Genomic DNA, 16,164 nt, shown 5'->3' with positions numbered 1-16,164 from the left:
CAATATTTTGTTTTGCCATCATTATTTTGTAGCACTGCCTTAACCCTCTTGGGCATGTAGTTCACTAGAGCTTCACAGGTTGCAACTGGAACCCTCTTCTACCCATTCATGACGACATCAAGGAGCTAGTGGATATTAGAGTCCTTGCGCTCCTCCATCTCCCGTTTTAGGATGCCCCAAAGATGCTCAATAGGGTTTAAGACTGGAGACATGCTTGGCCAGTCCATAACCTTTACCCTCAGCTTCTTTAGCAAGCCAGTGGTCGTTCGGAGGGGTGTTTGGGGTCGTTATCATGTTGCAGTACTGCCCTGCAGCCCAGTTTATGAAGGGAGGGGATCATGCTCTGCTTCAGTATGTCACAGTACATGTTAGAATTCAATGAACTGTGGATCCCCAGTGCTGGCAGCACTCATGCAGCCCCAGACCATGACACTCCAACCACCATGCTTGACTCTAGGCAAGACACACTTGTCTTTGTACTCCTCACCTGGTTGCCGCTCCACACTCTTAACACCATCTGAACCAAATAAATGTATTTTGGTCTCATCAGACCACAGGACATGGTTGCAGTAATCCATGTCCGTAGTCTGTTTGTCTTCAGCAAACTTTTTGTGGGGTTTCTTGTGCATCATCTTTAGAATAGGCTTCCTCCTGGGATGACAGCCATGCAGACCAGTATGATGCAGAGTGCGGCGTATGGTCTGAGCACTGACAGGTTGATCCCCCACCCCTTCAAGCCCTTCAGCAATGCTGGCAGCACTCATACGTCTATTTTCCAAAGCCAACCTCTGTGTACGACGCTGACCATGTGCACTCAACCTTCGTAAACTGGGCCGCAGGGTGGTATTGCAACATGATAACGACCCCAAACACACCTCCAAGACGACCAGTGGCTTGCTAAAAAAGCTGAGGGTAAAGGTTATGGCCTGGCCAAGCATGTCTCCAGACCTAAACCCTATTGAGCATCTTTGGGGCATCCTCAAACGGAAGGTGGAGGAGCGCAAGGTCTTTAATATCCACCAGCTCTGTGATGCTGTCATAAATGGGTGGAAGAGGGTTCCAGTTGCAACCTGTGAAGCTCTAGTGAACTACATGCCCAAGAGGGTTAAGGCAGTGTTGGAAAATAATGGTGGCCACACAAAATATTTACACTTTGGGCCCAATTTGTAAACATTTTTTAAGGGGTGTACTCACTTTTGTTGCCAGCAGTTTAGACATTAATGGCTGTGTGTCGAGTTATTTTGAGGGGACAGTAAATTTACACTGTTATACAAGCTGTGCACTGACTACTTTACATTGTATTAAAGTGTCATTTATTCAGTGTTGTCCCATGGAAAGATATAAAGAAAAATGTGAAGAAATGTGAGGGGTGTACTCACTTTTGTGAGATACTGTACATATTGCTATTAGAATATCAGCCACATACTTTTTATAAACTTTATTTACACAGAGTAACTTATAACAGAATAATCACTCAAACCATAGTAACCCATTAGTGTAAGGTGCAATGGATGAAGTGTAGGGACCATGAACAAAACAAAAAGACAAACAAAAATTAATCGAATCAATTACAAATCAAATTCACAACATAAGATTCTAGTTTTTTTTCACAGCTTTGAAGTCTGTGCAACATTTAAAATAGGACATGAATACAGCAAAGTTTGATTTTTTTTTTTTTTTTTTGCAAATGTTTCTTGCTTGTAGGGCCTATATAATTGTACTAATACAAATATTAGATTAATAACATACAATATATTTCATGGGAATTTAATACCAAATAAATCAAATAAATTCAAAGTTTGCGATGGTTATCTAATTGTTCTGTTTAGAGACACCTCTCGCACCTTTTTTGATACAAAACGGGCTGGATGTTATTCATAATTTCATCCACATTGAAGAACTACAATGCGATTTTTCGCGGAACGGAAGTAGTGTAAGTATACCGGATATAGCGTCGTCATGCTCTTGGTGGAAGGTAGCGAAGAAGCAGCCTTTCAGTCAGAGCTGAGGGTCGTTATGCCTCTTTTCATCCAATGCTGCTACTCGGGCTCCCTGCTAAACAACACAGGATGGACTGTCAACACAGAAATATGGCTGCCTCTGCAATGAGCAAGGCGAATAACAGAAACAACGCTGCCACGGACGGTCCAAAATGTCACGAGGAGTCACGGGAAATAATCAAACCCTCCATCACGGAGCTGACCAAAGAAGTGAGGACGAACATCCTCTGCACCGTGGAGGGATGTGGGAAGATTCTGCCCAACACACCTGCACTGAACATGCATCTCGTCAAGTCGCACCGAGTAAAGGTAAACGCTTGGTTCATGTTCCTACTGTTTGGGGGGATGGACGTCACTACAACAATGCTAACGTGGCTAACTGCATCGTCAAAACACTGTCACAAAACTGTAAAACGCAAGTCATACACAACAACTCCGACACTCGTAGTGATGTTTACCAAATATAACGGTATAGATAACGTCAGGCAAAGTTCGATCAGTTTGTGTAGGCTACATGCGAGTAGGTGTTCCGTAACCTAGTAACAGTTAACAGCGAGCTAGCTACTTTGTAACCAGCCACTTATGTCATAATTAATGATGTGCATCGCGCGTGAGGATGCATGCTTACTGTATTCCTCGGAAGGCCTACTTATCTAGCTTCACCCTCACATTGTAGGCTGAAAATTAGTCTAATTTTGTCTGTAAGTAGGCCTATATGGAGAGATAAATCTGTGCATTGGAGTGACGACGTTGTAATAAATGGCTTCCATCACCTTTTTAAAATACAACTAAACAAGCGCTACTGGTTGTCATTGTCTTACAAAGCAAAGCATTTGGACCCAAGTCTTCTATCGGCACTGGTTATTGTGTCCTCCCTGGACTGGGCTTTTTCGTGGGAGGCATAATTCACTGTCCCCCCACTTCACGAATGAAGTTCTTTGCTGGGAAAGGCTGTTTTTGTCCTGCAAAAGACTGAGCTCTTTGTTTCAAATAGGTGAATGTGAGAATATGAATGAGCTCCTACAAGTATAGTCCGTGGCTCGCCTCTAGAAGAATGTTTTAAAGGCCCAGCGGTTTTAGTGGATCAGTGGATTTACAGTATGAATTGGAGGTACAATGACAATGGTTTATGACTGTTTGCGTATCCTATGCAACTTGTTCAGTCATAATATAGGCTCTGTGAACATTTCTGGTGTCAACAACTTTTAAGAATCAGGAGACTTGTCTTAATTTAGTTGCTGTGCGTTGGTAATCCTTGTAGCCCATTCAATGTGTTTTTTATTGTATTTGAAAACGTTTTTTTCCACAGTACATGGGTCATTTGTTTTCAGCAGAATAATCTGGTTTGACATGATGACAGAGTTGTTGGAGGTCACTCCATGCCAACTCATGCATTATTAATAAAGTAGTGCGTCTGCAAGAATGAGGCATGATGTGGCACACCGTGTTTGTATACATTACCCACCTTATCATCACTCTAGTCTACTGCATCATAGGGCTGCACAATATATCGAATTTTCATCGCGATGACGATATTGGCTTCCCACGATGACGTGTACATGAATGTGCGATATTTTAAATGTGTGCTCAGCTGCGAAGCAAATCAATCCCTCCCCAAACCACTCGCTGATCATGTGCCTGTTCATGCTCCAACCTGGCAACCCCAGGTTCCCCGAGAGCTGTCAATCAAAGTCCAGTGGCTCCGCCCCCAAAGTGTGAACAATTTTCTGCCCGCATAGACAGAAAGCACTCCAAGAGCCGCGCGAAGAAGCAAGCTGCTGCTGCTTATCGCGCGAGCGAGAGCAGACATCTGCGCTTGTGAAATCACATACATCCCCTTGTTAGTCTCTTTTTTTGTGTGGGACCGGATTTATAACCCATTATTACATGACACTTTGCCAGGTCTGTTATCCAGCCAGACAGACCGCTGTCAAGAGTATAATGTATAGCGAACGGGTCACCTAAGGACCTACGTCATAGTTTTGATGGATAGACGTCCACAAACAGGGCTACTACTCGTTCAGAAAACAATGGAATACTTTTTCAACACGTCTTTGCATGTATCAGGAGAGCAGGGAACACAGGAGTCATGGTTAATGTCCGACAGGACTCCAGCAAGACGACGTGAGTACGTTTTGCTTCAGGCTGCAGCCCGCCATGTAAATGTTCGGCAGTCATTTTCTCCGTGAATTGTTATAGATTTTGGGGAATAATGCTTTGTTAGCTAGATGGAGCTCTGGTTAAGCATGTTGGCTAACAGCTGAGCCGGAGCCTTCAGTCAGCTGAAGCAGTCTAGCTGGGCGAGTAGACTATTCCACCGTTGCTAGTTCGTATCCTTGGTCGTTCCTATTTGCTGGCGTATTGAACTACGTTTTCATTACATAAGAACCTAGTGGGTTTGCAATGACTATTCCAGTTATTAGACAAGCTCCCAGGGTTGCTAATAACTCCATACAGTCAGCGTACACACGACCTGAAGCGAAGATGAAACCTCGCGTTGGGAGTAAAGGCATGAGAGGCAGCAACATTTAACTAACGTGTTGCTGAGTGTTACCTGCCACTTCCCGTCTCCGTCCTTTCAAATTAAATTCCGACATAGTAGAGCCATATAGGTTGTGATTTATTTTGACAGGGCGCAGCTCATAATATACTTATTTTAGTTATACATTGTGGGCACAATTTTATTTAGTTCAAAATCAAGTTTTATACACATCCATCATGCAGGTACAATGAATGGAGTAAAATATTTTATATTTTTGCTTTTAGGAGATGCAATGAGGTCATGAGGAAACAAAGATGTGTTATTCAACAGAAATGTAGCACAAGGAAAAGTTAAAGCAGTGCTCTGTTGATTTGATTTTGAGTAAAGTTTTGGTGCAATATTTTGATTTATATTTTCTTTGTGGAAATGCATTGACTTCAGGTAAATATTTATTATATTTATGCAAATATATGTACATTATCAGTAATATTGCATAGCCGATCACATGGATATGAAAGCGCTGTTATGTTTACGTGACAATCCAATAAAAATATTTTACTCACTACAATTACTGAATAATCGTGGTAAAATATCGTGATATCAATATTGACCAAAATAATCGTGATAATCATTTTGGGCAATATCGTGCAGCCCTACTGCATCATAGCACACCAGTAATGTATTTGCTGTTCACTCACTTAACCTGTCACGGAGACTGATACATGTTTAATGAACTAGTTCACTCAGCCCATTTCAGACTGCCTTCTAAAAGAAAGGCTATGGTGGACTGACCCTGGTGTAGCAAAGACAGTGAATCTGGACTTGCTTCCTCGTCTGGCAGCCAGCTACCCACAGCAACTGATGACAAATAATATCTTGACATGACTCAGGCCTCACCCTGTGACCAGATGATTAAGCCACAGGCCAACTGCCAGAACATTAACTCCACCAAGTGTCTGTTTATGCTCATGAAGTACATACCAAAGGGTGTTTCTGAGCCTCAGCTTTTCTGCCCCCTCCAGTGTTACAGCTGATGGAGGTGACCTTGGCCACTGGAAGGCTGCCGTATTAATGGCTGTTATGGCGTAGAAGGCTTTTGTACATTTTCACCATGCCAATTTAGTGCCTTATAACAGTAACTGTAAGAAATAGTATGGATCTAGTAAACCCCTTTTTTACCAGCTAACATCTTGATAGTAAGTCACAGTATAAATTGTTTGAACAGGAAAATGTTGCTCCGTCTCTTAAAACGACTTAATAGCGCCACAGGCCTTTCTGTTAGTTGCTTGTTGTTCTCGTGATCTAGGACTTGAACGTATTCTTAAGTAGTCCTTGTGTCTAAGTATATGATATAAATGATACATCTAACATGCAACTATCTCTCTGCTTTGTCCTTTCTTTGCCTTTGTCCTTGCATTTTCACCATCAGGATGGTATGGTCAACCCCACAGTCAGAAAGGACATGAAGGGCTCCCAGAAGCTTTACTGCTGTCCCATTGAGGGTTGTCCCCGGGGGCCAAACAGACCTTTCTCCCAGTTCTCCCTGGTTAAACAAGTAAGCCTCTCCGCCACTGACCTGTAATCCTATCCATGTCTTCGATGGAGCCAAATGATGACGTCTCGGTTTTGTGGAATAGCTAAACTATTACTCTGCACCAAAGTGTTGTTACGCAAATCTATTTTACAGTTGCTGTTCCGAGTGATACTGAAATACCGGCTTTGTAATGCAACATGGTGGTCAATGCAAAATACTGTTTGCATGATTTATAAGCCTTATAAATCTTCAACCCCTCCAGCCAAGTTTAGACTCATTGTGAATTGAAAAATATTACTTCAACTTTAGAGCCTTTTGAATGAAAAGCAATATAAAACTCAACATGTTGAAAAGATGAAGGTTTAACAAATAATGGTTCATTTTCTCTATGACTCAAATCCTTTGTCAAATAGTACAAGAGGTAAACTAAGTACATCTTAAAAAACATACAATAATTGCCTATAAGCATAGACTAGGTGTTAGTATAAAACAGTCCCCCCTGTAATATCCCCATCCCCAATGTACCAATTCTTTTTTAGGGATATAGTGGACTTTGAATGTGTTTGGATCACTATAAAAAAAAGTATGTATTCTTTAAGTTTGTAACGACCATATGTAAGACAAATAAGGACAAGCAATTCTGTTTACTATTTTATTTGCTGTTGGATCTGTTTCATTGCAGCACTTCATGAAGATGCATGCCGAGAAGAAACACAAGTGCCTCAAGTGCAACAATGGCTACAGCACAGAGTGGGACCTAAAGAGGCACATGGAAGACTGTGGGAAGACCTACCAATGTACATGTGGCTGTCCCTATGCTAGCAGGGCTGCATTACTCTCACACATCTACAGGACAGGCCATGAGATTCCCACAGAACACAGGTACATGCATAGTCCCGATTGATTTGTATTATAACGTTGCTTTAGGGGTTGGATCAGAATACATTTCGACTGTGTCTTCTCTAAATCTGTTTTGTGTCTTTGCAGTCTTCCTCCAGTGAAAAAGAGAAAGATGGAGAAGTTAAGTGGTTCTGAAAAGGTTGAAACCAATGAGTCCACCTGTCAGATCATGCCTGCTAGTAAAGAGCCAATAGAGACTGCTCTCCCTTCTTACACCAATATTTATATCCAAGACTCAGTGGGTCAGAACTCCTACTCCCGTAAGACCCTCCAGAAGTTGCTCCTACCAAAGCCCAAGATGGCTTTGGTCAGTGTTCCTGTGATGCAGCTGGCCCACCTGCCTGTTCTCCTTCCATCCACAGAAAGTGGGGCGCTGAGGTCTGTTGTGCTGGCAGTGGACAGCCAGGGCTCCGTCAGCACCCTTCACCTCCTGCAACATGCCACGGGGGCTGTGGTTCCCCAACTTGACACCAAGAGTTTGGGTTTCAAGGATGGTATGCCTACCTCCCGTTCTAGCCTGGGGCCCGTTAGCACAGGGGTGCAGGTCTGTCTGGACCCTGTAGGCACGGATGACTCAGCTAGCAGGGGACGAAGCACATCCACCAACATTCAGACGGACAAGTCGTACTTATCAAAGATGCCCATAGGAGTGGGGGTCGGGGAGGGAATAGGCTTGTGTTCCGTGGGTGAGTCCTCTGTGTCGTCCTGCGCCCAAACAGACATCAGTGTGAGTGCACAAGTCCTCCTGCCAGTCAGTGTTGAAACCCAGACATTCACTTCCCAGGCCAAAGCCACATCCACCATTGGAGCTCAGACGGAAGGCCAGTGTGTGAGCCAAACTCCCTGCTCCTCCTCATCTGTTCCCCCGTACAAAACCAGGCAGACACAGACCTATGTTGGCATGCCACAGTCTGAGGAGAAGGCTCAGGACCAGGCTATCATGTGTTCTGACTTATTTGGAAGTGAAGGCCTGAGTGTCTCCACCCAAACCGCTCGGGACATACACAACACCCTCACCGCTGCAGGGAGCAGCCTTTATGATGACTCAAAGTCTGCAGGTGGCATGTGTTTTGGGGTGCAGACAGATGAGCTCAACTCAAACAACATGGCAGACAACCAGACCCAAACAATGACTTTGTTAAATGACCTAGAAAACATTCTGTCTGACAGCATGTCCGGCCACCAGGTGCTCAGTGAGTCCTCAGCGGGCTGTGGGTCCGGTCAGGAGCAACACCATGGCATCGACTTTGACTTTGAAGAGTTTCTCAACGCAGTGCACATCCAGACGCAGACAGAGGAGAGTGAGCTGGGAGGCCTGGGCGGTGCTGACACGCCGCTAGAGTCTCTGGACATCCAGACCCAGACGGACTTCCTCCTGATGGACGAACTGGACCAAAGTGAAGGACCAAGCCGAAGCCAAGCCAGCGACCTGGAGCTATTCGATACTCAAACTCAGACTGACCTCAATTTCCTGCTGAGCGCAGGAAGCCACATGCCCCTGAGCAGCATCCTGCGACACTCAAGCTTCTCTATAAGCACAGAGTCCTCAGATACAGAAACACAGACAGATATCCCCTCTTTCGCCACAGGCCTCCCTGGGCAGACCCCTGTCAGTCAGGGTGAGCAGGCCAGGCTGCTGAACAGCACAGAGACACAGACCGTGACCTGCCACGCAGAAGGCCTGGGACACCTCTTCCTGACCAGCAACGAAACACAAACTGTCATGGACGACTTCATGTCAGCGGACCTGGCTTGGAATATGGAGTCCCATTTCAGTTCTGTGGAAACCCAGACCTGTGAGGAGCTTTGTGCTCTCTTTCAGCACCCTGAGAAACCCAACAGCTGAAGGCCTCCTACTGAAGCTGCTTAAGCTTTCACCTCTCTCATGTCAGCTTCTTCCTGGAAGAGAAATGGGTTTACGCTGTCCTCCAGTGGACCACAGTCTTGGCACTAAGAAGTCTGCTAAAAAATGTCTTTGACATTCCATCGGAGACATCATGTCCAGAGCCTTTCTGGGTTATCACCCAGACAGCTCTGCTGCACTTTATTAGCTCAACAGGCATGATTTATCAGCTCCTGTGACAGTTTACATATTTCTTTGCACATAAACTTAACATATTGTACGTGTTTTGTCTTGAATGGTTTACTTCTATATTCCAGTGTATAACCACTGTGACTGGTTTTCGCTGTTTGGTCTTATTAGCAGTTTTAAAATGACTTTCCTCAACATTTCCTCAATGTTAGACCTGCTCTTAGAAGAGTTGACATCTTTAGTAGTGCCTGGCTATCAAGAAAAGGCTTATAAAATTGTTGACGGCTTTCAAATATGCATATACTGCATGAAAACAATTTCATCTCAGCTGTATTTAGTTTACGCATGTTTGGAAATGTGCATGACGCCTTCTTTGGTCAGCAGCACAGAAAACATCCAAAATCTATTCTCAAACCTTGACCAGTGAGATCAGCCGTATGCTTTCCAAAATAAACCCTCATAAAGCCTTCAACAATTGACAAGGCATTGTTTAAAGCTGTTAACATGTACCTCTAAAGCATACTGTTACTCATACAGATGAGGCATAAGAATAATTAATTTTTTATTTTAATGTCTTGTCAGTTGTTGCGCACCTTTTATTTAAATGTGATTGTGAAGTAGGATGTTGTGTAAACACTTTTCTGTGTTTGTGTGTGTGGGCCTCTATATGATATCTAAGCTGTCGGTTCAAGTCAGTAAGCAGACCTAGCTGTCATTGTCGTTGACTTATTCATTAGCTTGATGTAAGTGTATACAGTAGCAGTACTCAGTGCTGTAATGATCCAGTGATGTTGCTGTACAGAAACGCACAGTGGATTATAGGGTAAGGAATGGCACACAGTTGTCTTATGACTTAAAATCATCTGATTTCATAAAAAAAAGAGTATTTAAATGTATTTAAATTATTTTTCTCCAAGCATCTGAACTTAATGTTATGATTATATTTATTCATTATACTGAACAAAGGCACCACATGTAGACTTTGTTCTACTGGGGAACCTGGAGTTATAGGCCTTGATCATTTTGTTACGTTGGTGCCTTAGCCACATCAGCTTTCGTTATCCTACATACAATTTGCTGCTTTCAATAATGAACTATTTAACACTAAAGTATGTTTTGTGAAAAAGTCCAGAAGTAGTTACAAACAATCCTTTCCGTTTTTCTTTGCAAGTTCAATCCATTCTGTATTGGTATTTTTGATCATGTTTATTGTTTGCATGAACAATAGTAATGTCCTTAATCCTTCTCTGTAGTTTCTATGAAAGATGTATGTTGTGTCACATGAAAAGTGTGCGATGCATACATTTTAGTAACGGGAATTTATTTGATGCCATCTCACTATTGCTGTGGCTGGATGGTTAATGGTGTTGAGTTGATAGATATTAGTAGAAACTGAAGAATGTACAGAACATGGCAATGTGCCCGAGTATAACATGCCCTTTTTCCCCACCATATCCAAACAGTTTAAGGATAATTTCCCTGTATTAAGAAGGATTGGGACACTCATTACATTTCAACATCTCTTGTGTTGAGATTAGTACTTCTAGCTTGTGGTTCTTCAATTCAAATACAGCATGGTGGCTCCCTGCTGGTTTAGTGGGCTTTGAACAAAAACTTTGTGTAGAAGGCCTTGTAAGTCTCAAGTGTCCGTTACAGTGCTTTATTTTCTCTCCATTGAGAGTGCATGCAGATATTTTCCCAGCACAAAATATTTTATTTTCGCAGAAATTGAGTTTCTGTTGCCTGTATGTGAAGAGTTAATTGCTGCCTTGATTAATTGTTGAAGCTACACTACATATGTTCTTAATAAACTGCTGGAAAGTGTATAGTGTGGTCTTTGTCACTTATTACAGAACAATGTTAGAACACACAAAAAAAAACAATATCACACTCATACAAAACTGGATGAAAATGGTCTTGAAGTGTTTTACTTTGATGCAGTTACATTTTACAGACATGTTCAGTCCTGTTTTTATAGACCCTTTACAAATCTTTTTTTAACAGCCATTTTATTTTTATGTGCACATTTGGGTAAGACCAAAGTTCTGTTCAATGTTGTTAACACTGCAGGGAACAAGGCTTCAATTCCTATGTTTAAGAAGACATATTTGCAAGTTGCTGCAGTGATAACCTTTGAATATTGCATAACCCCGAACCCGTTGACAATCACAGGGAAAATCAACTACTGACTAAAACTATCGTATGTAGTTAAATTTGACCGAGCAGATGCAGTAGTTTGGCAAATCTGTGTATGTATCATCATGTGCAGCCAGAGGGAACAGTAAAACACTAAAGTTGAAATATAAAGTAGAAAGAGGCAGGCACACAGCCATGATTCTTATGAGGTAGTTACTCTGTTGCTAGGGAACTAGAACAGCTGAAAAAGTACTTGAGGGAATAAAATAAAGGCCCTGATGAAGGAGAGAGCCTAACATATCAACGTTCCATCTTCTGACTGTTATTATGGCAAGTGTCTGAAATGACTAACTACTACTGACACTAAACCATGAGCATAGAATACATTGGCCTACATTAAAGGTGCACTATGCAGTTTTAGGGCAGGGGGTATTGGTTTACATCTGCAGTTAGTTTACAAAACATACTTATACTTATTACTCTACATGTAGTTCTTAGTATTGAATAATTCATAATAGCAATTCAAAACAAAACTTTTTTGAGGCACCTGGAACCAAACAAAAGACAAGAATATGTTTGGAGATAAAACCGTATCCTGCTGTTGAAAACAACAACAGTGAAACAGTAACTCTTCAGGTAGCTTTCTAACTTCAAACAATCTTCCAGGAATGCAATTTTCCTATGAAAAAAAGTGTGTTTATTCAGTTATGAGAACATACAGTACCTTGAGAGACCCACAGTTAGTGCACCTTTAAATTCAGTCAACTTACTATTTTGATCGAAACCTTCCTGTGATATAAGGATACAAGCATGTGATACAAAACAAGTTGAAACTGTGTTTGTTCTTTCATCAACAGTCACGTCAAACATTTATTTCACAGCCCTCGTACAGTCTGGACGCATGCAAAGTCTCGCCGAGGTGCATATGGGCTTGTGCTCCCGCTGCAGTGTTGGAGTGGAGGGCCTGCGTGAGGCCCTTGCTTATTGAGTAGTGAGTGCCGTGCACCGTGTCAGGTGTGGAAGGCACTTGATACCTCCTGGGGATAGAAGGGATAGAAACGCGTACAGCAGAGAACAAGGGGGGGTTCTGCTGACATGTCCGGTGCTTTGAGGTCAGGCCTGTGGAGTTTGAAGAGGCAAGGACTTGGTGAGTGACATGGTCCGCTTTTGTTACTCTCGTCCCACTCTTCTTTTGCAACATGAAACAGTTCACCTCTATGGATTCTCCTTCTGGGCCTTTCTTGCCGACGCAGAGCTCACCACCAAACTTGTGAAGATTCGATGTGATCGGTGGTAAAAATGTGAAGTTTCTAATGGGGACCACTGTATTATTGGGCCTACTGCTGTGCTTCTGGGGCTTGGTGGGCTTGTTCTCCGACACAGAGCATTTGGGGGACAGGTGGGGAGTCTCTCTGAGCGTCACTTCCGCTTCCAACTTCTCTCCCAGTGTGAGATTTGATGAGGTTTTCTGCACTGCGTTGGGGACAGGCCCTTCGGAGGCCTCTTTATGCAGAGCCACAGAAGCAGTGTTTTTCCGGGATGCCGTGTGCTGGTTTAATTGTTTGGATTTCTTAAGGCTGTTAGGCGTGCCCACGTGAGGCTCTGGGCAGTGTTCTGCGGTGCTGGCTGAGCCCTCTATGTTAGGGGCTGAGGGGTCAGCAGCAGACGAGGGCCTCGGGTTGTCAGCTTCCTTGTGCTTGGCTTTCCCGTAGTGTTTCTGAGTCAAAAGTATGCAGCTCATAGGTGCAACTCTGGCCCAACCCCGGACCTGTTTCAAAATGATTACAAAAAATAAACATTGTAAGAAATATGAATAAAACTGTTTTGCTACGTTCAAACTGAAAACACATGGCAAAATGATTGAATCCAAATTACAAGTAAGGCAATGGAAATGATGAATGGTATCAATATCAGAACAATAAAAGCTAGGCTTTATAGGCCTATTTAAAGGTGCACTATGTAACTTTGGGTGTGTCAGAGAAGTGAAAGTATTCTAAGATTTATAGGCTACTCATATCAAAATTATCAAACTTTCCTCGCAGGAAAAATTGGATCCCTGGAACACTGTTTTAAGTTAAAGCTACCTGAAAAGTTAACGTTTCACTGTTGTTGTTTATGTCAGCAGGGCCAACAGTTTTGTTAACAAATATATTTTAGTGTAACATTTAGTCTCAAAAGTGCCTCAATTTAATTTTGTTTTTGATTTATGCTGAATAATTATTCAATACTTGCATGAATGAATTGCATGTAGGCTAGAGAAAATATGTTTTGAAAACGTACTACCTGTTCTACAAATGTTAATCCTCCAACTACATAGTGCACCTTTAATGCATTTGCTCTTGTTGAACATGTAGATTATTTCATTTTGCCGCTGACCTCAAACTGTGATAGAAGACACTTAACAAATCAACATCTGGAATACAAACAAAGGTACCTTCATTTAATCAGAAATAGGGATGCTGTAAACAGGTGTGTGGTAATATACAGTAATTACTTACAGCTTCGTCCCAACCAGAGTAAACATGGTACTCATGTGGCTCCAGTTCTTTCAGGGAGTCCTCCTCGCTAAGATCTAGAAGGGCCTCCGAAAGTCTCCACTCTGCTGCCCTGAAAGGTTGCTCTGCAGCTGCGTCCTCCTGCGTTGGGAACTCCTTGTCTGATCCATTCAAAGATGTTTGCTCCACCTGAGTTAAACTCGCCATTGTGGAGCTGGTTAGCTCATTTACTTCATGGGGGATATCAAGAAAAGGATATTAGAAAACGTAATTACACCAAAATAACATGGAAGCAACATTGTTGCTCGAGACGGCCTTGCATAACAGACACATGTTTTGTTAACAAAAAGTTAGAAACCCTACATTAACTATTCTCTCCTCACCGACAAGAATCTATATGAATCCCTGTGGCATTTTAAACGGCGTTGTCCCACTGTTCCCATATCATAAAACATCTATCGTGGTTACTTTTCTTTCTGGTCGACGGAGTTTGCCCACACACAGAAATGTAGAAGCTTCGAATGCCTTCACACAGACTAGGAACCACAACGCTGTCGTCATGGCAACCCGTAGAAGATGCACCGGGGGCTTGTGACGTAGGCAAAAGGGGTTGGGCTGAATGCGAACCCTGCTGCTCTGCCAGAGAACAGCCTGATCCAGTGATGCATGTTTACCATGATTTTTACACCTCTATTACGCCTTAGGCATACGCAATATAGGCTATAGCTATAATAATAATAGATATTATGCTCATTGACATTGTGCCCACAGGAAAGATAAATAACAATAGCCTATGCCTAAGTAGCCTAGGCATATCAAACAGAAAAGAGAATTAGGCCTATCGATCTTTCGCTTTGGAAAAACTAACTGTCACTGAATATAGCCGAAATACAATTTAAATGTATTCGAATGTGTTTATTCCTTCCTGTGGGCTATCGCTGTCATTATGATAATTGAAACGTGAGAAAGAAAGAGGATGTTAACCGCCTAATCACTTGTGAGGAAGGAAACCATTTCGGTTTGTTGCAACGTTCACTTCTGCACGTAAGCATACGTCGAACTCAGCTGCTCGCGGGAGGCTGTCAGCTGTGTGAGAGGGAACTGCATGTTCTCCACGGGGAAATGGACACGAGCGTAGCGTTGATCGCTGCCAAGAGTACAAGTGTCCTATCCTATTTTTATGTTTTGCAATGAGCCGACAATGGGATCGTATAGCCTATTCTACACAAAACGACATGTACAGTGAAAGATCTGCAGGAGGCAAGCTTTGCTGCGAGCACACCAACAGCTTGGTTTATTGGTCCAGAGCTGTGTGTGTCAGCTTCTGACGCAGCCGGAGCGCCTATCCGCGAGGGGGACCCTGACTCCTCACGGCTCCATCCCTCGACACGCCGGTCTTTCACATCACGACCTCTCCGGCGTTGTTGCAGTGATAGGACTGCTGCGTTTTATGGAAGCGAAGTGTATTCATTCCTGTGTGGCCATGCTACCTCCAAAGAACTGCCTGCCGAGGAACTACAGCTGCATAGCCGGTCTGTTCGGGAGCCTGGCAGCGGCCAACCCCCGGCTTGAAGATGGGGAGGATTTTATGAACGGGACATGCGAGCCCATCGAGAGCCCCGTGGTGGACGAGAGACCGCGGGGCAGAGAGGTCTTCCTCAAGCCCCCACAGAGTCCAAACCTGCGTCGGAGATGCAAGTCGCTGCCCACACCGACAGAGAGATCAAAGTTAGAGATCTCCCGCACCAGGAGTCCCAGCAGTCAGAAAAAGGTCCGGTTCGCAGACTCCCTGGGCCTGGAGCTCATCTCGGTCAAGCATTTCGATGATACAGATGAGCCAAAGGTGCCCGAGCGCATCTTGGCAAAGCTACCCAAACTCCACCTCAATCATTTGGACACAAAGTTCCCCAGGGCTCCAGCGCATTCTCTGTGTATGGAGCTGCAGTTCACCTGCCCGGGAACCCTGCCCGGCTTTGAGTTTAAAGTGAGGGAGGTGAAAGTCCTGTTGGAAACCGTGGAGGCAGACGAATTCAGCCTCTCCGGCTTTGTGCGCGTGTTGAATCTGGCGTTCGAAAAGAACGTGTCTTTGCGCTATTCTCTGAACAACTGGATAACGTTTATGGACAGCCTGGCGTCCTTCGTTCCCAACTCACACGGCGGTGTCACAGATAAGTTCCGTTTTAAGATCGTAATGCCCACTTATCTCGACAACGGAGGCACATTACAGTTTGCAATCAAATACTGTGTCGGCGGGCAAGAGTTCTGGGACAATAATAATGGGAACAACTACAAAGTGCGCCGCCACCAGCTCAAGATGTCCCCACCGAGGGAGTGGGAGAATGGATGGATTCACTTTATCTGAGCTTTTGTCGTCGCCTGCAGTGGCACATTGTGTGTGTGCGTAATTTGCGCATCACTGACCCCCGGGTACCTTAAGTATGACTGTGGCCTGTTCATTTATTTTCTGCCATTGTCAGCTGCACACATGCTGTGACAGTGAAAACAATTTATCATAGTAAGTGAAACACTTGACCCCCCCCCCCCCCACCCCCCCCCCCCCCATTGTTACAGATTGAGTGTTGAAG

General features: G+C 43.6%; 2 protein-coding genes across 2 annotated transcripts; both read left to right on the top strand.

The window, feature by feature from the left end:
* Nucleotides 1-2,064: 2,064 nt before the first annotated feature.
* Nucleotides 2,065-10,733, top strand: atmin (ATM interactor). The gene is made up of 4 exons (XM_080053500.1): nucleotides 2,065-2,309; nucleotides 5,912-6,037; nucleotides 6,699-6,898; nucleotides 7,004-10,733. The coding sequence occupies exons 1-4, from the start codon at nucleotides 2,070-2,072 to the stop codon at nucleotides 8,760-8,762; spliced, it is 2,325 nt and encodes a 774-aa protein (XP_079909626.1). The 5' UTR covers nucleotides 2,065-2,069; the 3' UTR covers nucleotides 8,763-10,733.
* Nucleotides 10,734-14,912: 4,179 nt separating this feature from the next.
* LOC307248516 (protein phosphatase 1 regulatory subunit 3E) lies at nucleotides 14,913-15,941 on the top strand (the record flags this gene model as incomplete). Its single annotated transcript, XM_080024911.1, has 1 exon — nucleotides 14,913-15,941. Exon 1 carries the CDS (start codon nucleotides 15,030-15,032, stop codon nucleotides 15,939-15,941), a length of 912 nt encoding a protein of 303 aa, XP_079881037.1. The 5' UTR covers nucleotides 14,913-15,029.
* Nucleotides 15,942-16,164: the final 223 nt, after the last annotated feature.

The sequence above is a fragment of the Ammodytes marinus genome, assembly GCF_949987685.1.
Source record: "Ammodytes marinus genome assembly, chromosome: 1".
In the NCBI taxonomy this organism is placed as follows: domain Eukaryota; kingdom Metazoa; phylum Chordata; class Actinopteri; order Uranoscopiformes; family Ammodytidae; genus Ammodytes; species Ammodytes marinus.
The sequence above is the reverse complement of the archived record's forward strand: the minus strand, read 5'-3'. Positions and strand labels throughout refer to the sequence as shown.